At 42.4% G+C, this 27,320-nt stretch overlaps 1 protein-coding gene across 3 annotated transcripts in view; it reads left to right on the top strand.

The window, feature by feature from the left end:
• The window catches only part of lrp4 (low density lipoprotein receptor-related protein 4), a 208,803-nt gene that overhangs the window by 72,974 nt on the left and 108,509 nt on the right, over nucleotides 1–27,320 (top strand). For all 3 annotated transcript variants that reach the window (XM_031808011.1, XM_031808007.1, XM_031808017.1), the window contains exon 2: nucleotides 19,712–19,858. In XM_031808011.1, coding sequence (XP_031663871.1) covers nucleotides 19,712–19,858 — 147 coding nt within the window. The remainder of the gene's footprint in view (nucleotides 1–19,711; nucleotides 19,859–27,320) is intronic.

Here is a 27,320-nt window from a genome sequence, read left to right as displayed (position 1 = left end):
GGAAGAGTCTTGGTGGAGCCTAACGTTAGTTAGCTGCTTGGAGGATATCATGCCATTGGAGGAGTGGGTGAGTGACTGACTTTCTCCTCTTAATTTTTCGGTGGCTATATACAGCCAGAGATGCAGGTGTCATTTGGTTAGCTAGCAAGAACTTGTACGACTATTATCCAGTCAGAATATCTCTTGCATTTGCAAATTCACTCTGGCTATCTACTCCGATTTTAGAGCAATCTCGTCTGATTGTGCCAGAGCGTAAAACTGATGAATTTACGAATGCGCAACACCCGCTGAATATGACTAGTGTCAGTAAACATAGGCAAAAAAATTGATAGTTAGTCAAGAACGCTCTATATAACATGTAAACAACCTTACCAGCTCTGCTGCGGTGAGTAAAATGGTGTTCTCTCACGTGGTTTTGGAAGTAGCTATCTAGTAAGCTAGCCAACTTTAGCCAGTTTGCTTGGTTGGGACGAGCATGCATTGGCAGGTAAGCTGCAGAAAAACGAGAGGCCGCTGTTCCCCATCGTTTAGCAATGTAATTTTGATGGCCAATGAGCTGAAAAAGTTTGAGAGGGTATATCTTTTATCTTTGTTAGAGTTTAGCTCATCTTGCTTTGGCTAGCATTAATTGTTAATGTGCATAATTGTTTGTATAAAGCCCTACTGTAGCTCTGATTGGCACTGGTCTGTGTAGACTCGGTTTTATTTGTTGCAGTGTCTATTCCCCAAACGGCTGCTTTCCCACTCTCTATTGCTATAGAATTTTCACAAATGCCTTAGTATACATAATTCCTAAACTTTCTAAGGATTTATGAAAATGACCATATCCAAGTGGTCACTTGTCAGAAAATGTTTAACCTCTCTTGGGTAGGGGGCAGTATTTTCACGTCCGGATGAAAAGCGTGCCCAAAGTAAACTGCCTGTTACTCAGGCCCAGAAGCTAGGATATGCATGGTAGATTTGGATAGAAAACACTCTAAAGTTTCTAAAACTGTTAAAATTATGTCTGTGAGGATAACAGAACTGATATGGCAGGCGAAACCCAGAGGACAAACCATCCCAAAAAAAAAAATGTTCAGCCTACCACTGTTTTCAATGGCTATCACTTTTATTATAAGGTGAAATCCTCCCAGATTGCAGTTCCTAGGGCTTCCACTAGATGTCAACAGTCTTTAGAAAGAGTTTAATGCTGGTTTTTGGAAAAATGAGCCAGAAATTGTAGTTTTTCTAGGTGGCTCCCATTTTGGCTGTAGTGTTTCCAAGCGCGTGGACGTTTTGGTATTTTTCTCCGGTAAAGACAATAACGATTCTCCGTCTTAAATTTGATCGTTTATTTACGTATTAGGGTACCTAACGTTTGATTATAAACGTTGTTTGACTTGTTTGGAAAAGTTTATTTATTCTGTGTCGCACCTGCCTGGTTGAAATATGTTTTTCATGTGTTTGTATGCGGGGCGCTGTCCTCAGATAATCGCATGGTGTGCTTTTGCTGTAAAGCCTTTTTGAAATCTGACTCAGCGGCAAGAAGTTAAGACAAGAAGTTAAGCTTTATTTTGATGTACACTTGTGATTTTATGAAAGTTAAATATTTATAATACTGTAGTTTGAATTTCGCGCTCTGCAATTTCACTGGATGTTGGCCAGGTGGGACCTGCCCATAAGAAGTTAATAAAGTGTCATATTCTTCCTGGGGATGTAAATTACCAGATTTTAGTAAGATTTCATGTTGCTAGAATGCTTTCAGTTCCACTTTAAATACAACAACTTTTCACACAGAAGTTATTTTCAATAAGATTGCCAACAGCACACGCACTGCAATAACAAAACAGTTCCACTCACCAGATGATGATCATTTAAAACTTAGCTTCTTGTTGAAAGTTATTCTTAAAGGGAGAAGCTAACAAATTAGCAACAACATCATCTTTGATAACACCTGCTGCTTCCGCTGCAAACTAGCCGACAACACAAAAGCTAGTGGGAAAACTACTGATTGCTATTGCGCAGTGACCTGTTGGCCTTCAAGAAGGCAGAAGTTTCCATACTTTTTTGTAAAAATGGTCCCTCCCCATTAAGTCAAAATGTGATTAGTTGATTCCACTGTCACTCCAAAATGTTGCCCTAATACAGTTGAATGACCGATGCCTTCATTTAGCTTCTGATGGCCTAGCCAATGGCTGACTTAGCTAGCTAGATTTATCTCCCCAGAGACTTCAGTGTTACCCATTCCTTTGCAACAAAAACTGAAGAGATTAAATCAGAACATAATTGAAAATAATAATAATAATAATTATCAATATTATTATAATTATTTTATAAATCTGTAGCCTGAAGAAGGCCTGAACTCTTACTATGGTGGTGATTTGACAATTAGAATTATGGTCTAATCAAGTCTTCGCCTTGATTCAAACTCGATTTGCTCTGGTCTTGGTCTTGAATCGGTCTCGTTTTAGGTGGTCTCGAACACAACACTGGACAGCAGGTTCAATCAACCAATGACTTCATTCATCTAAAATACAGCAATAAATATGTCTGAAACACTGTCTCATCACTCATAATTATGCAGCGAGACTGGAAAAACACCTCAAATACTGTCTAGAGGCACTTTTAAGTGCAAGGTGCAACAAATGCACATATTTTTGAAGGCAGCTGTTAAAGATTTGAAATAAATTCATAAAAATTACGATAGGCTATTGTCAATCTTTTTTTAACAGACACTCCTTAACTATCTTGTTTCTAGCTGTAAAAAATACATACATAGCTCATATTTCCTTTTCTCTCCCTTCGATAGGCTATGAATATGGCTTTGGGCTATAGGCTACGCTTTCATAGTTTTATGCATGTCTTTCTCCCGATCAAACAATCAATGTGAAGTTCCATCTCAACAAGTTGTTTATAGAGCCTAAAAACACAAGGTAGCCAGGGGACTAATAATGAGAGAACAAACAGTATCAATAGCCTACAGAAAAATCTCATGACAAGTTTTATCAAGTTTTAAGCTTATTAAGAAATAAATGATCCATGTGGGCCAAATAAAGTGGTGATCCTAACTGACCTAAGACAGGGAATTTTTACCTCGAATGTTACTAGGACATTTAGTCCTAGTAAGAATTTCCTGTCTTAGGTCAGTTAGAATCACCACTTTATTTTAAGAATGTAAAATGTCAGAATAATAGTAGAGATAATTATTTATTTCAGCTTTTATTTATTTCATCACATTCCCAGTCGGTCAGAAGTTTACATAAACTCAATTAGCATTTGGTAGCATTTCCTTTAAATTGTGTAACTTGGGTCAAATATTTTTGGGTCGCCTTCCACAAGCTTCTCACAATAAGCTGGGTGAATTTTGGCCCATTCCTCCTGACAGAGCTGGTGTAACTGAGTCATGTTTATGGGCTTTACCATGAAATGCGAACTTATAAAGCCCTTAACCAACAGTGCAGTTCAAGAAGAAGAAAATATTTACTAAGTAGGCTAAAATAAAAAGTAACAATAAAAAGTAACACAATAAGAATAACAATAACGAGGCTATATACAGGGGGTACCGTTATTGAGTCAGTGCGCGGGGGTTCAGGTTAGTTGAGGTAATCTGTACATGAAGGTGGGAGTGTAGTGATCTATGCATCGGTAACAAACAAACAGTGAGTAGCAGAAGTGTAGAAAGGGGGGGGGGGAATCAATGTAAATTGTCCGGTAGTGATTTTTATGAATTGTTCAGCTGTTAAATTTCTTGGGGGTAGAAGCTGTTGAGGAGCCTTTTGGTCCTAGACTTGGCACTCCGATACCGCTTGCCGTGTGGTAGCAGAGAAAACAGTCTATAACTTGGGTGACTGGAGTCTGACAATTTCATGGGCTTTCCTCTGACACCGCCTACTATTTTGGTCCTGGATGGCAGGAAGCTTGGCCCCAATGATGTTCTGGGCCATTCGCACTACCCTCTGTAGCGCCTTATGGGCAGATGCCGAGCAGTTGCCATACCAGGCGGTGATGCAAACGGTCAGGATGCTCTCGATGGTGCAGCTGAAGAACCTTTTGAGGATCTGGAGGCCCATGCCAAATCTTTTCAGTCTCCTGAAGGGGAAAATGTTTTGTTGTGCCCTCGTCACGACTGTCTTGGTAATTTTGGACCATGATCATTCGTTGGTGATGTGGACACCAAGGAACTTGAAACTCTCAACCCGCCCACTACAGCCCCGTCGATGTTAATGGGGGCCTGTTCGGTCCGCCTTTTCCTGTAGTACACGATCAGCTCCTTTGTCCTGCTCACATTGAGGGAGAAGTTGTTGTCCTGGCACCACACTGCCAGTTCTCTGACGACCTCCCAATAGGCCGTCTCATTGTTGTCGGTGATCAGGCCTACCACTGTTGTGTCATCAGCAAACTTAATGATGGCATTGGAGTCATGTTTTGCTATGCAGTCGTGGGGGAAAAGGGAATACAGGAGGGGACTAAGTACACAGCCCCGAGGGGCATTAGTGTTAAGGATCAGCGTGGCAGACATATTGTTGCCTACTCTTTCCATCTGGGGGCGGCCCGTCAGGAAGTCCAGGATCGAGTTGCAGAGGGAGGTGTTTAGTCCCAGAGTCATTAGCTTAGTGATAAGCTTCGTGGGCACTATGGTGTTGAACGCCGAGCTGTACGATGAACAGCATTCTCACATAGGTGTTCCTTTTGTCCAGGTGAGAACGGGCAGTGTGGAGTGCGATTGATATTGCGTCATCTGTGGATCTGTTGGGGCGGTATGTGAATTGGAGTGGGTCTAGGGTGTCCGGGAGGATGGTGTTGATGTTGAGCCATGACCAGCCTTTCAAAGCACTTCATGGCTACCGACGTGAGTGCTACGGGGCTGTAATCATTTAGGCAGGTTTCCTTCGCTTCCTTGGGCACAGAGACTATGATGGTCTGATGGAAACATGTAGTATTACAGGTATTACAGACTCGGTCAGGGAGAGGTTGAAAATGTCAGTGAAGACACTTGACAGTTGGTCCGCGCATGCTTTGAGTACACGTCCTGTTCTTCCGTCTGGCCCAACGGCTTTGTGAATGTTGACCTGTTTAAAGGTCTTGCTCACATCGGCTACCGAGAGCGTTATCCCAGTCATCCAGAACAGCTGGTGCTCTCGTGCATGCTTCAATGTTGCTTGCCTCGAAGCAAGCATAAAAGGCATTTTGCTCCTTTTGGGCAGCTCGCATCTGGATTTCCCTTTGTAGTCCGTAATAGATTTCAAGCCCTGCCACATCCGCCGAGCGTCAGTGCCGGTGTGGTAGGATTCAATATTAATCCTGTATTGATGTTTTGCTTGTTTGATGGTTCGTCTGAGGGCATAGCGGGATTTCTTAAAGCGTCCGGATTTGTCTCCCGCTCCTTGAAAGCGGCAGCTCTAGCATTTATCTCGATGCGGATGTTGCCTGTATTCCATGACTTCTGGTTGAGATATGTACGTACAGTCACTTTGGGGACGGCGTCGTCAATGGACTTATTGATGAAGCCAATGACTAAGGTGGTGGATTTTTCAATGCCATTGAATAACATATTCCAGTCTGTGCTAGCAAAACAGTCCTGTAGTTTAGGGTCCGCAGCATCAGACCAGTTCTGTATTGAGCGAGTCACTGGTACTTCCTGCTTTAGTTTTTGCTTGTAAGCAGGAATCAGGAGGATATAATTGTCGTCAGATTTGCCAAATGGAGGGTGGGTGATAGCTTTGTATGTATCTCTATATGTGTGGAGTAAATGTGGTCTAGGATTTCTTTCCCCCCTGGATGCACATGTGACATGCCGGTACAAATTTGGTAAAACTGATTTAACTTTGTCCTATCGTGATTTAGGGAAAACTTAAATCAAAGGTTGACATCGCCCAACCTTAGTTGAAGGACAAATAGAACAAATTGTAATCTCTATTTTAGTACTGATTGCACTGAGATTCTGTGAAAATGGCTCTCTAAAGTCAGTGCTGTGTTTTAGGGATGTGTTTCCAGGTAACTCTATATGCTTTGAAGCTCTTTGGGATTAAAGGAATGATCACACACACAGTATCTGTGACGGACCTGGACTTTGCAGGGGATTACTGAACTGTCTTAAACAGCGGAGATATCCTGCTTTGCTTCCTCCTTCTTCACGATCTCTCTCCCGTCGTACATAGGCATTCCTGTATTTGGAATGTTTGCCCACTAAAGCTATTCTACCCCTCTTTCCAGAAGACTCTTATTCTTTCATCCTTTTCTATTTGGAAATAACTACTTCCCACCAACTTCCCCCCAACATCCTGCCAGTTGTGGTCATGCCCTTCACAGCGGTGCTAAAGAACGTTTGCCCCTTTCAGGCCTTGCTGTTTGGACCCTGGAGAAAAGGGAGGTATGGCGGTCCAAAGATATAGTGTCCCTGGTCTGAAAGAGGGACCACAATGTCTCTATTGGTCCCGGGCTGGCGGGAGGTGCGCTTGAGGTGCCCCAGAGGAGTGTTTGGCATTCCCCTCCTGTTTTGTGAGTGTTTGACAGGTGAAATAGTGTGGGAACCACAGGGAGGGTTTTCGTTAAAATGCTTTTTGTTGCGCCTGTCGGGGATGTGGAGGTGCGGAGTGAATGCTCAATAGCTCTGTAGGAGCCAGCGGTGAATGGACAAAATGGCCTCCAGTGGTAACTTCCTGTGTCTAAACTGTCCTCTCACCGGAGCCTTCAACAGAAGGGGCCAAGTGAGGATTGCAGTGATATAAGGGGAGAATTAAAATAAGTAATGGTTGTTGTTGATGCCAGGTGTGTGTGTGCCCTTACCCGTGCATGGGTGCCTTTGGTTTTGTGTCTCTTGGCTTGTCCTGGTTGTGAGAGCGCCGTTCTAACAGATTAGCTACACGTTCCACACAGACAGTGTGCGGTCACTAGTAGCTCCTGCACTGAGGGAGAGATGTGAATGTGGACCATCATGATCCATACAGCCAACTCTGCGTCCACACTGTAGGCCTAGTTGATTGATTCCATAAATTAAAATCGCACATTGGGCCTCATTGTAAATCAACCTTGATGTCATTATTGCAGCAATGACAATTATGTTATTAGTTCTCTATAATATTTCTCGCTTGTTTGCTCGGTCCAATCCTTTTCACTGGATCGGGTAGGACAGATGGAGCTTGTGGGGGAGGGGTGGTCATCCACTTTTTGACAATTTGGGAAATAGGAGGGTCATTTGGGGTCCTGAGAACCCCGAAAAATGTGAGGCGCAGCTTTCTCATAGTCTCTCCTTCCTCTATTATCCTGTTCCTCCTTTCGATTCAGTCTGTTTTCCTCGCTATTGCCAACGAAAGGCAGTGGGAGCAGGGAGAGAGGAGAAAGGGTGGCATAGGAGAGCGAGTGGGACATGGGAAAGGAGAAAGAACCAGTGAGAGGAGAGATACGGAGTGACAAAAAGAAGGGAGAGGGTGGTGGAAGCAAAGGAAGTAGTTTTATTAACTATGATACTCTGATGGAGTGAGGTATGAGGAATGAGTAATATGGGGCTTTTCTAGCATTGGGTTGTTTTAAGAAAGAAAAGGAGAGCTAGAGGAAAAAAAGAGCGAAGAGAGTGATTGTTCAGAGTGAGTGCCTTGCGAGGGCCATTGTTCATCCCTCCCTTTTCAGCTAAAGGAGACAGGAGAGGTTCACACACCACTTTCAGGCATCCCGCTGGGCACCCCGGAAGGGGGCCTTTGCAGCCGGTAAAGAAGGCTCGGCCATACGGATAAATCACACTGAATGGAGGAGTCTGTGTTTTCTGTTTTATTCTCTTTCCAAAAAGGAGCCAGAGAGAGAGAGAATTCAACCACAACCACAGGTGTCCGCCTCGGTTCTAGCATGGTATTGCCTTCAAGTCAACAATTTAATGTGGGTTTTGTTGTTGTGTCTCACACGTGCAATTTTGCACATTTGAGTGGGTGCGTTTGTGACTCTAAAAACCCACACCAATCAATCTTGAGCTACTAAGTGTCACATCATCTGTCTACAAAACAGCCATCTATTGTCCAACTTAACGCACTGTGAAAACTGTTTTGCGGACAGAATGAGTCACTCTAAAAATCTTCCCTGGCTGAAACACGTGTTTGACCCAGGCCCAAACTCTTCTAGGAACTACTATCAAGTTCTAAGATGTTGTTCTCCAGTGTCTGGAGAAAGGACAGGGTGACAACATGGTGGATGATGACAAATTGGTCATTGTAAGGTGGCGTCTTATAGCCAGTAACATTCTGCTGAGCGGTCTTCTTCAGAACAAGACAGAACAGACAGGATGTGTGTGTGTGCTCAAGTGTTTGTGTATGTGTGCTTGTTTGAGACAATTATTTTATAGGTCAGTGTTGGACTGATAGCAGTGCCCTACTGCAAGCCATACATAAAGCCCTGCGTTATCTCAGCTCACTGTTCACCATAGCAGCACCCACCCGTAGCACGCGCTCCAGCAGGTATATTTCACTGGTCACCCCCAAAGCCAATTCCTCCTTTGGACACCTTTCCTTACAGTTCTCTGCTGCCAACGACTGGAACTAATTGCAAAAATCACTGAAGCTAGAGACTCATATCTCCCTCACTAGCTTTAAGCACCAGCTGTCAGAGCAGCTCACAGATCACTGTGCATGTACATAGCCCATCTAAAAAAGCCCATCTAACTACCTCATCCCCATACTGTTATTTTTTTTGTCTCCTTTGCGCCCCAGTATCTCTACTTGCACCTTCATCATCTGTACATCTATCACTCCAGTGTGTAAAAGGCTAAATTGTAATTATTTCGCCACTATGGCCTACTTATTGCCTTACCTCCCTTATTTGCACACACTGTATATAGACTTTTCTATTGTGTTATTGACTGTATGTTTGCTTATTCCATATGTAACTCTGTGTTGTTGTTTGTGTCGCACTGCTTTGCTTTATCTTGGCCAGGTCGCAGTTGTAAATGACAACTTGTTCTCAACTGGCCTACCTAGTTAAATAAAGATTGAATAAATACAAACTCTACTCATATTAGCAAACGTGTCGTGAACTAAAGTCTTATTGTTATGGAATATGTGGACTTGCTGACTCTTCTACTCTTCTATCTCTACATGGCCATTCTGCACTTTTCATTACAAGTCATTAGGGATGGGTATTTGAAATTATTTAGCTATTCGAATAATATCCTGCATTTTTTTTCCAGATATCCAGATAGTAATGAAAAAAATGAAATGCCACAACAGCAGACAGACAGTGCACAGTTGTTTTCAGGGTGCTATATCGGTAGTCTTTGGCTAACAGTAGCCTAGGCTAACAGGAACAGTGAAAGAGCGGTCTGATGTTTAAATGTTTAAAAATATGTTTTCTGGTGAGTGTTTTGGATTGATCTGTGTCAGGTCTTGTGGACCCGCCATTGGTGCGCGCCTGTACTAGGCCAATTGCTATTTAAAGTGTGGAAAATGGTATACAGTTGTCAGGGCTGACTAGATGGCTAAATGGGCTATGAAAGTAAAATGCCTTTTCATGTAAAACGCAACCCATATCCCGTAGCCCATGAGAGAGAAAATGAGCTTGGAAATAATACAACCACTTTGTGCGTTACTTACAGTAACTATAAACAATGTACTGTCAAAGCCACGTGACATCTTAAGCAGCAGTAGCTCAGAGCGCCGTACATAAGCGTTGCATTTCATTGAGACAAAGCTTTTGCATTGTTAAAATAGGCCTACAAAAATGATTTACAAATGAATATTAACATCCATTTGGATATCTGGATATTCTATTAACCATGCCCATCCCTAAAAGCCATTGAGAATAGACAAGATGCATCCCAGTTATTATTTTTACTATAAATGTTTAAACCCTATAGATGGCTTTCTTTATGGCTCTAATGGTGGATATTGGATCTGTGTGGGTCTTCCTATCTGCTCTTTTCATCCAGCCTCACTCTGAGCCCATAAAGTGAGTTACAGCTTGCCTGGATGGAGTAATCCCATTTTATTACACGTATCCCTTCAGTCTGAGATCACATTCACAGACTCAGCAGGCTGAGAGTGACTGGCTAGGCCAGAGGAAGGATCTGTCAACCCACACTGCTCCTAGAGGCTGTTCAAGAACACTGTGCTTTGCAGTGTTCAGAGCTAGTGAACAACTGGCAGCTATAGGCAGGGGACATGTCTCAATGGCCTAAAGTAGCCTTCTCCCCTCGTCTCCTTATTTCCTTCATGTGTGCTGACCCACAAAGACAGGAAAGTGGAGCAAGGTATAGTGGGGTCATGCCTACTGGATGCACCAACTGTACATACCCAGGTTATTTTATATCAGTACAATGAAGGAAAGGAGAGTAGAAGAGGAATCAACTAGACTATTGAGATGCACCCAGACTGTTCTCCAATCATCAGTCAGAAAGGAATACAATTATTTTGCCATGGCTCTCTCGCTTTCCAGTTCTACTCATCTTTCACCTCATTCTTGTTTGATTCATAGCTGGAGTGGATTTCCCTCTGTTAGCATGTGTACTCATTTTCAGGGTCCGTGTCTGAGGCAGGGGGAGTGGGTGATCGATAAGGCACAGAGAGGGGCCCTAGTCTCCGAAGAGGTTTGGGTTGCACGTAGGGGTTCAGAGGCTTGGCCCAGACAGGAGGCTTATATTGCAGACTACTGTACTGGATCTTGTGCTGGACTGGACTTGGGCCAGACGATAGGGTTACACACACATACATACACCTAAACACTGTGGCTTCAGCAGCATTCCTTGTATGCTGTGGAGAAAGACCGCTGGAATCAGAATTCCACACCCCAAACATCGGTCACGGACGCACACACACATAATGTTCATACTCAGCTAGCCAATTCAGCCAAGCCCATCTCTCTGTCTCCTTCCTCAGCCAAGCCCATCTTTCAAGCCCATGCCTTTCTCTATCTCTCCTGGGGGGTTGGGTTATCGTTTGTGTGTGTTGACCCTATATTACAATGATCAGCTTTCCAAGATCCTGTGTGGGTGTAGACCTGCGGGTGCTGGCTCTGCTGTAATTTCCCCATACATACGCTCATACAATGGGGCAAAAAAGTATTTAGTCAGCCAACAATTGTGCAAATATTTATTTTCCAACATAATTTGCAAATAAATTCATTAAAAATCCTACTATGTGATTTTCTGGATTTTTGTTTCTGATTTTGTCCGTCATAGTTGAAGTGTACCTATGATGAAAATTACAGGCATTTCTCATCTTTTTAAGTGGGAGAACTTGCACAATTGGTGGCTGACTAAATAGTTTTTTGCCCTACTGTATATAGTAGTACATTAGAAGGTAAATGAGTTAACATTGGGTGCTGGTGAAAGAAAACAGGTGGTCGTAGAAATAACTTTTTTCTTGACTTGTAGTCCCACCAAAGATGAAATAGCCAATTCTAGAATAGCCCATTATGTGTTAGTGGACTGCTGTAGGTAGTGGTAGATTGTGTGATGGGTTTTGTTTTCCCTGGAGGACCACCTGTCTAGCTCTGGCCATGCTGAGGGTCCTATGGGGTTCTATGCTCATATACACACATGCACGCCACGTTCAAAGGTGTGGACAAAGCTGTGTGTGGTCAGTGGTCTGTTTTCTCTTTGCAGGAGGTCACATATACACACACACACCCCATCGTTTGGCAGCAAAGATGAAACCCTCACTACCTGGAAGGAAGTGAGGGTTTGGCTTACCCCCCAAACACTCTCACACATAGAGCCAGGTGAGCTCTTATCTCTCTCTGATCGTTGTGTCCTGTCTGTCATGGCAGTGCCTCTGAAAGACCAGTGCCACAATGCCTGGCTGGCAATGAATTGTGGGGGAATGGCGTGTTCCCTTTTAAGATAAGTTCCTGGAGAGGTTTCTGTCTTTTACAAAGTCATCTAGTCTGTTTATTCAGGTATTGATCTTACAATCGCCTCTAAAGATGGAATCCACATTAGGGGAAACAGCACCACTGTTTGCCCAGCACCTTTTATTGTTTTTGTTTTGTTGACAAAACAGCGGTGAGGTGTCGTGCAGAGAAAAAAAATACGAAATTGCAGTGCATATTCTGCTGTTCTATCGTGCGTGCAATGATGTCGGAGAAAAAAGTGTTTGTTGTTTTCAATAACTTTGTTGTGGTAATAGCCCAAACGGACGTGGCAGTTTCACCATTAAAGATTACAGTTTCGACACGTTATTTTAGAAATGTTTCGATCCCCCCCAAAATTATATTATTATATATTATTCAAAGGTATATGATTGAAGTACAGTTTAACCTCTCTGGGATATGTGGAACGGTAGCGTCCCACCTCGCCAACAGCCAGTGAAAGTGCAGAGCGCCAAATTCGAAACAACAAAAATCTCATAATAAAAATTCCTCAAACATACAAGTATTTTACACAATTTTAAAGATACAATTCTCGTTAATCCAGTCAGTGTTTGATTTAAAAAATGCTTTACAGCGGAAGCACCATAAACGATTGTTAGGTCACCACCAACTCACAGAAAAACAGACATTTTTCCAGCCAAAGAGAGGAGTCACAAAAAACACAAATAGAGATAAAATGAATCACTAACCTTTGCTGATCTTCATCAGATGATACTCATAGGACTTCATGTTTCACAATACATGTATGTTTTGTTCGATAAAGTACATATTTATATAAAAAAAAATCATTTTACATTGGCGTGTTACGTTCAGTAGTTCTAAAACATGCAGTGATTGTGCAGAGAGCCACGTCAATTCACAGAAATACTCATCACAAATGTTGATGAAAATACAAGTGTTATACATGGAATTAGAGATATACTTCTCCTTAATGCAACCGCTGTGTCAGATTTTTGTAATAATCTGAGTACAGCGTTCAGTCAACAAAGCAGACAAAAATATATCCGCCATATTGTGTAGTCAGCATTAGTCAGAAATAGCATTATAAATATTCACTTACCTTTGATGATCTTCATCAGAATGCACTCCCAGGAATCCCAGTTCCACGATTAATGTTTGTTTTGTTCGATAATGTCCATCATTTATGTCTAAATAGCTTCTAAGCGCGTTTGGTAAACAAATCCAAACGCGTGTTCAGAAGTTATATTACAGCCCGTAGAAACTTGTCAAACTAAGTATAGAATCAATCTTTAGGATGTTTTTATCATATACAGTGCCTTGCGAAAGTTTTCGGCCCCCTTGAACTTTGCGACCTTTTGCCACATTTCAGGCTTCAAACATAAAGATATAAAACTGTATTTTTTTGTGAAGAATCAACAACAAGTGGGACACAATCATGAAGTGGAACGACATTTATTGGATATTTCAAACTTTTTAAACAAATCAATAACTGAAAAATTGGGCGTGCAAAATGATTCAGCCCCCTTAAGTTAATACTTTGTAGCGCCACCTTTTGCTGCGATTACAGCTGTAAGTCGCTTGGGGTATGTCTCGATCAGTTTTGCACATCGAGAGACCGAAAAATGCCGACCCTTTTACCTCCCAGTGGAGTTTTCAGCTCTTATTGTTACTGTTGTATAAATTCCACAAGGACAAGAAAAATAAGCTTGCACTTAACAAACTGTACGAGGCTATAACCAAGCAGGAAAACATGCAGAGGCTGCTTTTCCGGTTACTGGCAATTTGAATTCTGCATCATTTGACACGTGATGCCTGAACTTCCATCAACACGTCTCCCTCGCTACTAGGGGCGATACAATCCTAGACCACTGTTATTCTACCCACAAGCAAGTATACAATGCCCTCCCTCATCCGTCATTCAACAAATCAGATCATGACTCCGTACTCCTGAACTCCTAATCATGACTCCGTACTCCTGAATTGCTCATAACTTGCTCCGTTGAGAAATGGTCTCCAGAATCAGAGATTATCCCATAGGACTGCTTTGTTAGCCCTGATTAGAATATGTTTCGGGACAACGCCGATAACATCGAGCTAACAACCTCACTCACCGGGCTTCATTCGGAATTGTATCGGCTACGTTATCCCCTCAGTTAAGCTTCCCCAATCAAAAGACCTGGATCAACACTGAGGTTCACGCTAAACTAAAGAATAGGGCTACCTCACACAGGGCTATCACAGACAACCCTGAGGCTATGGCTGAGGACAGGAACAAGTACAAGAAGTCCTGCTATGACTTCCGCAGAGTCATCAAACGAGCAAAAGTACAATATAGGAAAAAGCAAGAATCATGTTACACAGGCCTGCCGCATGTGGTAGGGGCTACAGTCCATTACGGGTTAAACGACAAGCATTTCTCTACACCTGCAATATCATCTGCTAAATACAGTTGAAGTTGGAAGTTTACATACACTTAGGTTGGAGTCATTAAAACTTGTTTTTCAACCACTACACAAAGTTCTTGTTAACAAACTATAGTTTTGGCAAGTGCATGACACAAGTAATTTTTCCAACAATTGTTTACACACAGATTATTTCACATATATTTCACTGTATCACAATTCCAGTGGGTCAGAAGTTTACATGCGCTAAGTTGACTGTGCCTTTAAACACCTCTGAAAATTCCAGAATATGATGTCATGGCTTTAGTTGCTTCTGATAGGCTAATTGACAAACTTTGAGTCAATTGGAGGTGTACCTGTAGATGTATTTCAAGGCCTACCTTCAAACTCAGTGCCTCTTTGCTTGACATCATGGGAAAATTAAAATGAATCAGCCAAGACCTCAGAAAAAACATTGTAGACTTCCACAAGTCTGGTTCATCCTTGGGAGCAATTTCCAAACACCTGAAGGTACCACGTTCATCTGTACAACAATAGTACGCAAGTATAAACACCATGGGACCACGCAGCCATCGTACCGCTCAGGAAAGAGACCCATTCGGTCTCCTAGAGATGAATGTACGTTGGTGCAAAAAGTGCAAATCAATCCCAGAACAACAGCAAAGGACCATGTAAAGATGCTGGGGAAACAGGTACAAAAGTATCTATATCCACAGTAAAACGAGTCCTATATCGACATAACCTGAAAGGCCGCTCAGCAAGGAAGAAGCCACTTCTCCAAAACCACCATAAAAAAGCCAGACTACGGTTTGTAACTGCACATGGAGACAAAGATCATACTTTTTGGAGAAATGTCCATTGGTCTGATGAAACAAAAATAGAAGTGTTTGACCATCATTATGTTTGGAGGAAAAAGGGGAGGCTTGCAAGCCGAAGAACATCATCCCAACCGTGATGCACGGGGGTGGCAGCATCATGTTGTGGGGGTGCTTTGCTGCAGGAGGGACTGGTGCACACAAAATAGATAGTATCATGAGGCAGGGAAATTATGTGGATAAATTGAAGCAAGTTGCAAATGGGTCTTCCAAATGGACAATGACCCCAAGCATACTTCCAAAGTTGTGTCAAAATGGCTTAAGGACAACAAAGTCAATGTATTGGAGTAGCCATCACAAAACCCTGACCTCAATCCTATAGAAAATGTGTGGGCAGAACTGAAAAAGCGTGTGCGAGCAAGGTGGCCGACAAACCTGACTCAGTTACACCAGCTCTGTCAGGAGGCATGGTCCAACATTAACCCAACTTATTGTGGAAGGCTTCCCAAAACATTTGACCCAAGTTAAACAATTTAAAGGCAGTGCTACCAAATACTAATTGAGTGTATGTAAACTTCTGACCCACTGGGAATGTGATGAAATAAATAATAGCTGAAATAAAACATCATCTCCACTATTATTCTGACATTTCACATTATTATAATAAAGTGGTGACCCTAACTTACCCAAGACAGGGAATTTTTACTAGGATTAAATGTCAGAATTGTGATAAACTGAGTTTAAATGTTTTTGGCTAAGGTGTATGTAAACTTCCGTTCTCCAAGCATGTGCAGAAATGCTGGCAGGTATATTCAGTCATTTTCAACCTGTCCTTGTCCCTGTCTGTAATCCCAACATTTTAAGATGACCACCATCATTCCTGTTCCCAAGAACTCGAAAGCTTTATGCCACAATGACTGCCACCCTGTAGCACTCATCTGTAATCATGAAGTGCTTTCAGAGGCAGGTTATGGCACACATTAACTTTACTGTCCCAGACCCACTCCAATTTGCGACCGCCCCAACAGATCAATAGACTACACAATCTTAATTGCACTGCCTTCACCCACCTAGATAAAAGGAATACTTATGTGAGAATGCTGCTCATTGACAACAGCTCAGCGTTCAGCACAATTTCCCCTCCAAACTCATCACCAAGCTCAGGGCGATGGGACTTAACACCTCCCTCTGCAACTTAATCCTAGACTTCCTGACGGCCCGGACCCCAGGTGGTGAGAGTAGGCAACATCACTTCCGCCACGTTGACCCTCAACACGGGGGCCCCTTAGTGGTGTGCCTAGTCCCCTCCTGTACTCACCCACAACTGTGTGGCCACGCACGACTCCAACACCATCATCAAGTTTGTTGACGACACAATGGTGGTAGGTCTGATCACCGGCAACGATGAGACAGCCTGCAGGGAGGAGGTCGGTGACCTGGCAGTGTGGGCCCCCATCCTCATTGACAGGGCTGCATTGGAGCTAGTCGAGAGCTTCAAGTTCTTCAGTGTCCAAATCACTAAGAACATAAAATGGTCCACATACACGCACAGCTGTGAAGAAGGCACGACAGCGCTTCTTCCCCCTCAGGAGGTTGAGAAGGTATGGCATAGGCCCTCAAATCTTCAACCATTTCTACAGCTGAACCATTGAAAGCATCTTGACTGGCTGCATCACTGCTTGGTATGGCAATAGCACCGCCCTCGATCACTTGGCGCTACAGAGTGTGGTACAGACAGCCCCGTACATCACTGTGGCCGAACTCCCTGCCATCCATGACCACTATATCAGGTGGTGTGAAAGGAAGGCCCGGACAATCGTTAGACTACTACCACCCTAGCCAAAGATTGTTCTCTCTGCTTCCACACGACAAGCAGTACCGGTGCATCAAGTCTGACACCAACAGGCTCCTGAACAGCTTTTATCCCTATGCCACTCACATACAATCATCATATAGGCTACTGCTACTCTGTTTATTATATATCCTGATGCCAAGTCACCTTACCCCTATACATATCTACCTTCATCACTCCAGTATCCCTGCACATTGTAAATATAGTATTGGAACTGACTGACCCTGTATATAATATGCTTACTTATTTTATCATGTTATTTTAATTTCTTATTTCTATATATTGTGTGTTTTTGTTCTACCTTGTTGTTTTTAGTATTACATTGTTATTGATTACTGCATTGTTGGGGTTAGAACTTGAAACAAAGGTATTTCACTGTAATTGTGCATGTGACATACAAAACTTGATACATTGAAACAATTAACATTCCATCATGCTTCGGGTCATATATAAAAATGCTGGGCAGGCCATTATTTTGTGTACCTTGGCTATGCCCCCATAGGATGACAATGCCCAATCCACAGGGCACTGAATGCCCCATCCAAGTGGTCACTGAATGATTTGATGAGTATGAAATTGATGTAAACCAAATGCCCCATCTCAGTTACCAGATCTCAACCCAGTTGAACAAATGTGGAGCAGCGCCTGAGACCGTGTTTCCAACAATACACCAAATAATGAAATTTCATGTGGAAGAATCCCTCCAATAGAGTTCCAGAGACTTGTAGAATCTATGCCAAAGTGCATTGAAGCTGTTCTGGCATCCTATTAATACACTTTATGTTGGTGTTTTCTTTATTTTTGCAGTTACCTGTAGGTCTATCCACAGCTATTACGGTTCACTCATATGGTTTGAGTTTAATGAATCCACTCAACTTGTGGTTTCATTTTCTGTGTGTGTGTGTGTATTCAAAAACACACGCAAGTTTGTGTGTGTTTTTGTATTGAACCCTGTCATTTTATAGGTCTTCTCAGTGCAAGTGGCCTGTGCTGTTTAAAGCATGTTTGACAAATGCAGCCTCTCTCATGTGGCTCCATGTGACATGACTGCTCTGCCAACTCTAGACACAAGGGTCTAATTTAGTCCAACATAAACCCTCACTTAGAAAGCCATTCATATAGACCTGCATATACAACCCTGCTCATGGAAACCCATACACACTCATGTAGATTTAGCATAGATTCAATTGTTGATCGGCATGCACCAACCCAAATGAACAGTATTAGTTACGACCTGATCAAGTCTAAGAGGAGTAGTGTCTGTGTGCGTGAGCGTGTGTGTGTGTCTGTATGATGCTCCAGATAATTCCTTGTCTGATCTAGATTCTAAGGGGTAAGAAAGGAACAGTGTTTTCAGGCTTTCTGTCTTTGTCATCAGTCATTAGGGCCTTAGTTCTAGCTTGGTCCATTGTTCTATGTGTCTGAAAGGGACAGGGACTGGAGACACTAAGGAGGGACCACACGCCTCAGGGGAGAGATTAGAAAGAGAAGGAGCCAGACATTTTTTGTCTTTGTCGTGTTAGAAGCTTTTGGGAAGAGAGGGTGGGAGAGCAAGACCGAGAATGAAGGAAAAGAAAACAGAAGAGAAGGGTAGGCAAATGGAGAGAGGAAGGGAGAGAGGGAGAGAAATGAAAAGAGAGGCCATTAATTTAGTGCTGTGGGAGGTTTCTGAAGGTTAGTGTGTGTTTGGTGCCAGGCTCTCCTGGGTTGACTGATGCCTTTGTGAAGAGGCCAGGAACCAACCACACACACACACACAGTCTTTAACTGAGTTCAAAGAGAGATAGAAATGGGAGGCTTTTTTCACTCCCTGTAATTGGACCCGATTTGCTGAGATTCATATAAAGTTGGGGTATTTTTTTTGTTGCTTAATATTGTTTAGTGTAGCCTACTACACACACTCTTGAAGATTCACAGTGGAAAACATCTCACACACACACTTCACCCATTTCTCATTGAAGCTGTCAGCCTCTTTCAAAGGGGCTAAAAGCATCTCAGGAGGCATCGCAGCCTCACTCTCATGTCCATATGCACACACACACACACACACACACACACACACACACACACACACACACACACACACACACAACGCATGGGTACACACTCTCACTTGCGTACAGTGTTCACACAAAACGCCTTAACATAATGGAAGCCAGTGAAATGAAGGCCAGATATATTTATTGTACTACTTTAACACAAGACTGTGATTCAGTCCCAGCTGAAAACATATCCATTGCGCGCACACACACACACACATCCTCCTCTGGTATGCGTAATATCATTATTTGGTGTGTGTGTTCAGGATAGATGAAGTGTATAAATGCACCAGTCTTGGCTACCAGGCTTATAACATACAGCTCATTGGGTTTATGACAGTCAGACTACATGAGTGAATGAGGCTGCTGAGGCTTTCATACGCATATCTCACAGCTCTGCTATGGCATATTTTCCTTCCGATATATTGATCTTGATATGGTCTGTGCTCATAGGAGCAGTAGGTAACTTTTTTGTTGTTGTTATGGTTTGACTCCAGGCTGTGTTAGCCTATTTAACTAAAGCAGTGGTGGGCATACTTTTTGGCTCGAGGGCCACAGCTCTTAGGGCTGGTTTCCCGGACAAAGATTAAGCCTAGTCCCAGACTAAAAATCTATTTCATTGGAGATTCACTTTTGAACATGCTTTTTAACCCAGGATTAGGCTTAATCTGTACATGGGAAACCAGATCTCAGGCAAGGTTACTCATCGCAAGGGGATAGTCAAACAAACCACCTCTGCTATACAAGCATGTCCTCTAAGTGTATTCTTTTAGCATTTTCCTAACCCGGTTCTGTCTTCTCTCTGTCTCTTTCCAGGCGTGTTGGGCAGTGCTGAGTGTTCATGCGGGCGCAACCACTTCACGTGTGCAGTGAGCGCGTTTGGGGAGTGTACATGTATCCCGGCCCAGTGGCAGTGTGACGGGGACAACGACTGTGGAGATCACAGCGACGAGGATGGATGCAGTGAGTTACACCTAAATATCTCCATTTGTCTTTCACTTTCGCTTGATGTCCTTTACTATATTTAGTACAATATCGAAATGTGCCACATAATTTTTTTGCTGTTGGGTGTAAATTAAATGTGGTGTTAGCACAGCTAGTACAAGTGGCTATACAGGCCTCATACACATTTTATTATTGTCATAGAATAGACAACTAGTCTGTGGACACATGGGCCATTTATTTATCTTTTGGAGTTTTTTTCCCTTCAAATCTTCAGAATTTATGCTGGACCGATATCTACAAAAGGCAATATTTATTTCAGAATCCACACACACGTGCACCAAACACACACACAAGAAAAACTATTTTTGAGTGTTTTTTTTTTTGTGTATCGCTCATGCCTTTTATATTCCCTTTTGTAGATATTTTGTCCAACCAATCTGTATACCAAATTATTAAAATCAGATCATTTGAACATGTCTTTTCATGACTTTGAAAAAAAAAGACCCTCCAAAATGTTGATGTCCCAAGTGTCCAGAGACTAAATTTAGTACAGTAATTCACGTACGCTTTGAAGAATATAAACAAGAAAATCGTCAGATTTGTCCATCAGTTAGCATGGAGGACAAATTTCCATTATTGCCATTTTAAAGTACTTCTCATCTTGACTCTGAAACATGTTTTGGTTGGTTGTTTGTGCGTGTGTCCAATAGATGTGTCTTATAGTTTGATACCTAGCTCTCTGGTCGTTGACCTCTTTTGGAGGAGGTGAACTGGATTATAAATTGCAACTCCATACAGAGCGTAAATAAACCACCCCGGGACTTCCCCAAGTCCAACTCCCATGTCATGACTGTTGAGTAGCTCTATTCAACCTCACACTCTGAAAAGTTAGCGTCTGATGTAGCAGGTCAGTTACACCTATCCAATCCTTTGCAGTTACAATTTTGAGATTTACACTGGGGTTAAGGGGTCTAGGGGTTAAGGGTTTTCTCTGGGCAGGGTGATAGTCTCTAGTTCAGGGGTGTCCAACTCATTCCATGGCTGGCCGAGTGTCTGCTGGTTGTTGCTATTTCCTTTCAATTTGTGTCCAATTAAGGCCTAAGACAACCAGGTGAGGGGAGTTCTTAAGTAATCAGTGACCTTAATGGACAAATCAAGTACACGGGAAGAGTGAAAAGCTGCAGACACTCAGCCATCCATGGAATGAGTTTGGCGCCTGTGCTCTGGTAAATCCTTGCTCATACGGCAGGCCTTATTGCTCAAATCAGTTTTGGACTACTGACTGTCCAAACAGCAAGTTACAAGTGACCAAATCGTATTTGTGTGTGTGTTCAGACAGCAGTCATTTGCTGGCATAGCTATGCTAGTTGTCATAGTAATGATTGGTGTGCGCTCAGTGGTTTAGGCTGATTGGTGGTGGTGCTTGTGTTTCCTATCACTCAGAAGTTTCTGTTTGTAGCAAGCTATGGTGGCAACAATGCCTGCCATGGATGTTTCCCAGTTGCTTTAAATGTTAAAAATCATAGGGTAAGAACACGTTTAAAGCCTCAAAGTAACTTTCATTTTTGGCTAGCCACAGCAGTCAACTAGCTAGCTAGGTAGCCATTAAGCTTTCTAGCACATTCAGTAAATTATTTGTAAACAATTAACCAGCTAGTTTGCTACCACATGTTATTTTTAAACTGTCAACAGAGTAGCTAGCAAGCAACAAGATATGAAGGTGGTTTGAAATGTGACATGAAATATCAGATTCCATGTGCTTTTTGGATGTTCAGACTGCAGGAAAAAGAACACATCGGATATGGAAATAAATAGGATTTGAGTCACTTCAAACTGCCAATGTGAACACTGCTTTAGATGGCCAAGTGATGGCACTAAAACTGTTGAACAATCACATGATATGTATTTAGACTGCTATCAAGGTTTAGGATTGAGATGTGTGGTATATTTTGCTAGTCAAAATCAGATTTTTGGTCTCCCGAGTGTTGCAGCAATCTAAAGCACTGCATGGTAGTGCAGGATGCGTCACACATAACCTGGTTCGATTTCGGGCAGTATCACAACCGGCCGTGATTGGGAGTCACATAGGGCGGCGCACAATTGGCCCAGCGTCGTTAGGTTTTGGCCGGGGTAGGCTGTCATTGTAAATAAGAATTTGTTCTTAACCGACTTCCCTAGTTAAATAAAGGTTAAATAAATAAATAAACGTGTGTCCTCTACTTCCCCCAGTCAGTGACATACTCTTTAAATACAGCTGATCTTATCACCCTATACCACAGCTCCACATTGGCACATAGCACTGGGTCATTCAGGCAATCATCGATCTCATTGGTTCCATATGTACTCATTTGTACCAACCTAGTCCAGGTGGAGTCAATAAGCACCTGGCCTTGCTGTGACCGGGTCACTGAAATGAGCTCCATTGGGTCAGAAATGGAGAACCATAACATTTGGTGGTCCACTCTGACTGTGTATATTCTTTGTGCTCACTAACGGATGCTTGAGTGACTTTTGGCCTCTGCTAAGCTTTCAGAGAGAAGCACTGGCACCAGAGCTGTTGGTGGTGATGTGTGTGTGCGCATGTTTGCATGTATGTGTGTGTGTGTGATAATGCATACAGGTGCGTGTACGGTTCTTCTCATCTGTCCACCTCATTCCCAGTAAGGAAGGGAGGAGGGAAGTAATTGGTGATGCCTTGCCCCAGGCACTAAGCATTATTGATCCCGGCCAGTTGAATCAGTGTGGAGTCTGATCACTCCCTATACTCCCTCCGCTGGTACTGAGATCATTTAAGCAGACACATGTAAGCAGGCAGTAGATATTAGCCTTTTCAATTAGCCCTCTTCAATCCATTTAGCCCTGTCTGATCGATCCAAGGAAGATCGCTCATTGTGATCACTGAGGCTGGCTTGAGGTAAAGCTGCCCATAAGCACTGTTCCAGGATCAGTTTACTCCTATCCAACACTGAACCTATGAACCTGAGTTTTGTCTATCACAAACATATAGGCTAAGATATGTCCCTGTCCGGAAACAACCCCTAGGCATGTGTAGATATGAATTAAATAGTTGTGTATATATGCAATATGGAAATAATGCATAAAAAAATAAATCAAAAATGTTATTGACAAAACTCAGAGGGCAAGGTGGAGCAAGCTACAACCACATTGCTTACACTTTTCCCATTATTTCACATCTATTTGAATTGCCCAAGGAAGTAAGGGCTATGGGTTGTTTCTGGACATGCCAATAATGATGTTCTTCCATTCAGAGAGAAGGCAGTTAAATAGAATGCAGATCAAATGGCATGGGGTTGTGGGTAATGGAGGAAAGTGTAGGTTATATGATCCGGGCCTCCATTACACACATTTTATTAACTCTGAGCGCTTGTGGAGACGGGCTTATAAAAAACAACGTTATGTTTTTTAATAAATATTCTCAAAACAGGGCAAATAATTGAATTCATGGAGTCAGTTTCTCTCAGGGTAGGGCCACAAATGAATTACTGTACATGTTGCCGTAGCATAGGGGATACTGTTTGGCTGGGTGAATTATCTGAATGAACACACACACATGGAATTCCATGATTCAGCTGTAGGGTGTAGACTGTGGCTGAGTGCATCCTGACCACACGCACACGCACACACACACACACAAACACACAAATTGCAGTGGTTTACTTAAGTGTGTGCTGATAGCCCCACGAGGAGCCAGTCACAATTTATATCAATTGAGCAATTTACAGAGAAAGCAGAGTACTCTGTCCTGGAAATGGCATGCAAAGTACATTTTTCTGTGCAGGAGTGGGTGTGTGTGTATGTGGTCAGTTTGTGTCAGAGTATTCCATGTAAACCTCCTGATCTAATTAAGGTCTGGAATTTAGAACACCAGTGTGTGTGTGTGTGTGTGTGTCTCTGTCTGTCTGTCTGTCTGGACAGGGTGGCCCGTATAGTGTTTCTTTCGAGCACAGGGACCAAGGGACAGAGTTGGGCTGAGTGTTTGCGTTTCTGGGCAAATGTTTGGATGCCAGATGAATAGGTTTTAAAGTAACTTTTTTCAACTGGTGGTGCTGGTGCTACTAACTCTTGTTGCACCAGCACATGATTTAGTCGCACCAATTTGTTTTATATATTTCCTTAGATAATTGATAATGACATGGCCTGTGTCCCATAATGTGCCTGCATTCCGTACAAAACCAGGCCAATAATGACTAGCCATCTTTTAAATTAGGATGCCCTCATGTTCTAACATTGATTTGGATAGATTTACTGTAAACAGCAAAGCAAGAGAATGTTAAAATAAAGTGCAAAATGTATTTCTCGCAGGTTTCTAAGTGCCATGAGTAATTTTCTGCAAAAACAATAAGGCAGAATTTGAAAACACAACTTGAGATCAAAACAATACCACGGCAAAAAAATACAAACAGGGAGTACTGTGATTACTGTGATTTCCCTCAACTTGAGGTTCTCAAGATCACACGTCTTTTTATTAATAGAACATCCATTCCCCCCCTAAATCCAATACAATGCTTAAACCAGTCATCAGGGGACCATTTTTGAGGTCTTGAAAAATCTGAGAAATTTAGATTTTTTTTGTCTAGTAACACTTTAATCCAGGTGTGCACCAAACAGCCTGTTGTGTTTGGCTAGTGGTGTTTCAGTAGCACACTTCTGATGGTGTTTTCAAAACAAGTGGCCACTGGATTGATGCAAATAATCATGATTCTTATACCACTTCCTTATGCCATCTATCTGTTGCCTCATTTGCTTTGTTTTTGTAGGCTACAGTGGTTGTATGAATTTGGCATATACGCCGCACAACTGTGCCAGAGTCTGTTTGGAATATTTATTTCTTGCACAGAACAACAAGCTGACCAATAGAATAGGTCATCCTTTCTACTATGGGGGATAGTAGATTGACATAAGCTAGTGATTTTGCAGTTCGTTACTCATCTTGTTGGCTGAGGAAAAGTAAATGTGGACAGTTCTTCTAACATCTTCAGAGTGCGCCTCGGAATTCGATAAGGGACGCATGTCGTTGCATCCCGATGTGTCTGTCTTCACTTGTACTTCGGCACTGTGAGAAGGACCCGATCACGTGACGGGCATTAGTTAAGAAGAATTGAGATATCTGAGAGAGCCATGTGAGTGAGAGATGCTTCGGAGCACGACAATTGGCAGAAGGGAATTATAATTATCATATTCAGGCCAAGGGCACAATTGTCACTTTAGCTGCAAGGCATGGGTTTTTTGGTGAGGCCTTACGGCCACACAAGATGCCGCCGGGAAATTGGAGGACTGTAGTTATCTTTTAATTACCTTTCCATCTACTAGGGCATCTGTAGGAGAGACTAAAGCCATCAGCATGCTTCAGTTCGGCTGGCACCTAGCCAAAACGAACGAGTGTGCTTGCGTACTCCCTTAAAAGACAATCACTTGAAAAATGAAAAAAAAGTGGCAGTAGTACTGTTTGTCTGTTTTGAGACACCGAAGCCAGTATACACGTCCTCAAAATAGTCCGAATTAATCTCCGATGACTCCAGAAATCTGTCAGAAATGTTGAAGTTTTTGCAGAGAAGATCTTACAGTAGCCATTCAATTTTAAGTCTAACTACGATGTTTGGTGCAGTATTTCTCAAGGGAAAAAATGTTCATGAAAACGAGTAGTCTCTCATTGAATGACAACAGACTTTATTGAAGAATACCGACCGAGGAAGGGGTGTAAACTTCAGTTCTGAACTTCGGCTTGACTCCAGAAAAAAAATGTTGTGTGCCTGAACAGCCCAAAACAAACAAAAACTTCACAAAATGTTGTCATAATATATGCATGAACTCTTCCGAACTGTTTCCGCTGAGAAGGATGCGGACGCCTTAAGGATCCATGTATATAAGTTTTAGGATGTAGGACTCAAAACTGACCTTGATCAATGTGGATGGTATCATCTTAGAGGTGGGACAGAGGCAGGGGTAGTGTCGTGGAAATTCATACTGAGAGAGACTTTGTCATTTCTTCAAACACTCAGCTTTTTAAAATATTGATTCATTATTGCAATAATGAGGCTGGTCGACTCCACACCCTTGAGTGTTGGACCGAGTAACCTAACCTTTACACAAATGCAGAGTACTATATATAGCTGACACTAAAAATGCTTCGTCATGGTTGGTTCCACCCCTCCCATGCAGACCAAGAGGCATCATAAGGCACTCTGGGTTCATCCGGTCATTATCTGCGCGGGGTTGTTGTCTTAACCCCACCCTGGCTTAGTTTCCCAGTTGCAAGGATGATTTTGAGACAATTAGGGATTGTTCTACTCCTAAGCTATCTCTAGTAAAACACATTATTGTCTATGTAATGCAGTCTAACTCATTTTTGTCAGCTCAAGCCATCTCTAGTGAACATACACCCAGACTAGCTGCAGGGAACTAGAGTGGAGACCATAAAAACACAGACACTAGTAGGACAGAAATGTCTTACTATTAGTTAAATATGAATTGATAACCATTAATATTGAATAGAGGTCGACCGATTATGATTTTTCAACGCCGATACCGATTATTGGAGGACCAAAAAAAAAGATTATACCTATTAATCTGCCTTTCTTTTTTGTAATGACAATTACAACAATACTGAATGAACATTTATTTTAACTTAATATAATACATCAATAAAATCAATTTAGCCTCAAATAAATAATGAAACATGTTCAATTTGGTTTAAATAATGCAGAAACAAAGTGTTGGAGAAGAAAGTAAAAGTGCAATATGTGCCATGTAAGAAAGCTAACGTTTCAGTTCCTTGCTCAGAACATGAGAAAATATGAAAGCTGGTGGTTCCTTTTAGCATGAGTCTTCAGTATTCCCACTTAAGAAGTTTTATAGGAATTATAGGACTATTTCTCTCTATACCATTTGTATTTCATATACCTTTGACTATTGGATGTTCTTATAGGCACTTTAGTATTGCCAGTGAAACAGTATAGCTTCCGTCCCTCTCCTCGCCCCTACCTGGGCTCGAACCAGGAACACCTCGACAACAGCCACCCTCGAAGCAGCGTTACCCCATATAGAGCAAGGGGAACAACCACTCCAAGTCTCAGAGCGAGTGACGTTTGAAATGCTATTAGCCCGCACCCCGCTAACTAGCGAGCCATTTCACATCGGTTACACCAGCCTAATCTCGGGAGTTGACAGGCTTGACGTCATAAACAGCTCAATGCTTGAAGAGCTGCTGGCAAAACGCACGAAAGTGCTGTTTGAATTAATTCTTACAAGCATGCTGCTGCTCAGTCAGACTGCTCTGTCAAATCATAGACTTAATTATAACATAATAACACACAGAAATACGAGCCTTAGGTCATTAATATGGTCGAATCCGGAAACTATCATCTCGGAAACAAGACGTTTATTCTTTCAGTGAAATATGGAACCGTTCCGTATTTTATCTAACGGGTGGCATCCATAAGTCTAAATATTCCTGTTACAT

The sequence above is a fragment of the Oncorhynchus kisutch genome, linkage group LG3 (genome assembly GCF_002021735.2).
Source record: "Oncorhynchus kisutch isolate 150728-3 linkage group LG3, Okis_V2, whole genome shotgun sequence".
In the NCBI taxonomy this organism is placed as follows: Eukaryota; Metazoa; Chordata; class Actinopteri; order Salmoniformes; family Salmonidae; genus Oncorhynchus; species Oncorhynchus kisutch.
The sequence above is the reverse complement of the archived record's forward strand: the minus strand, read 5'-3'. Positions and strand labels throughout refer to the sequence as shown.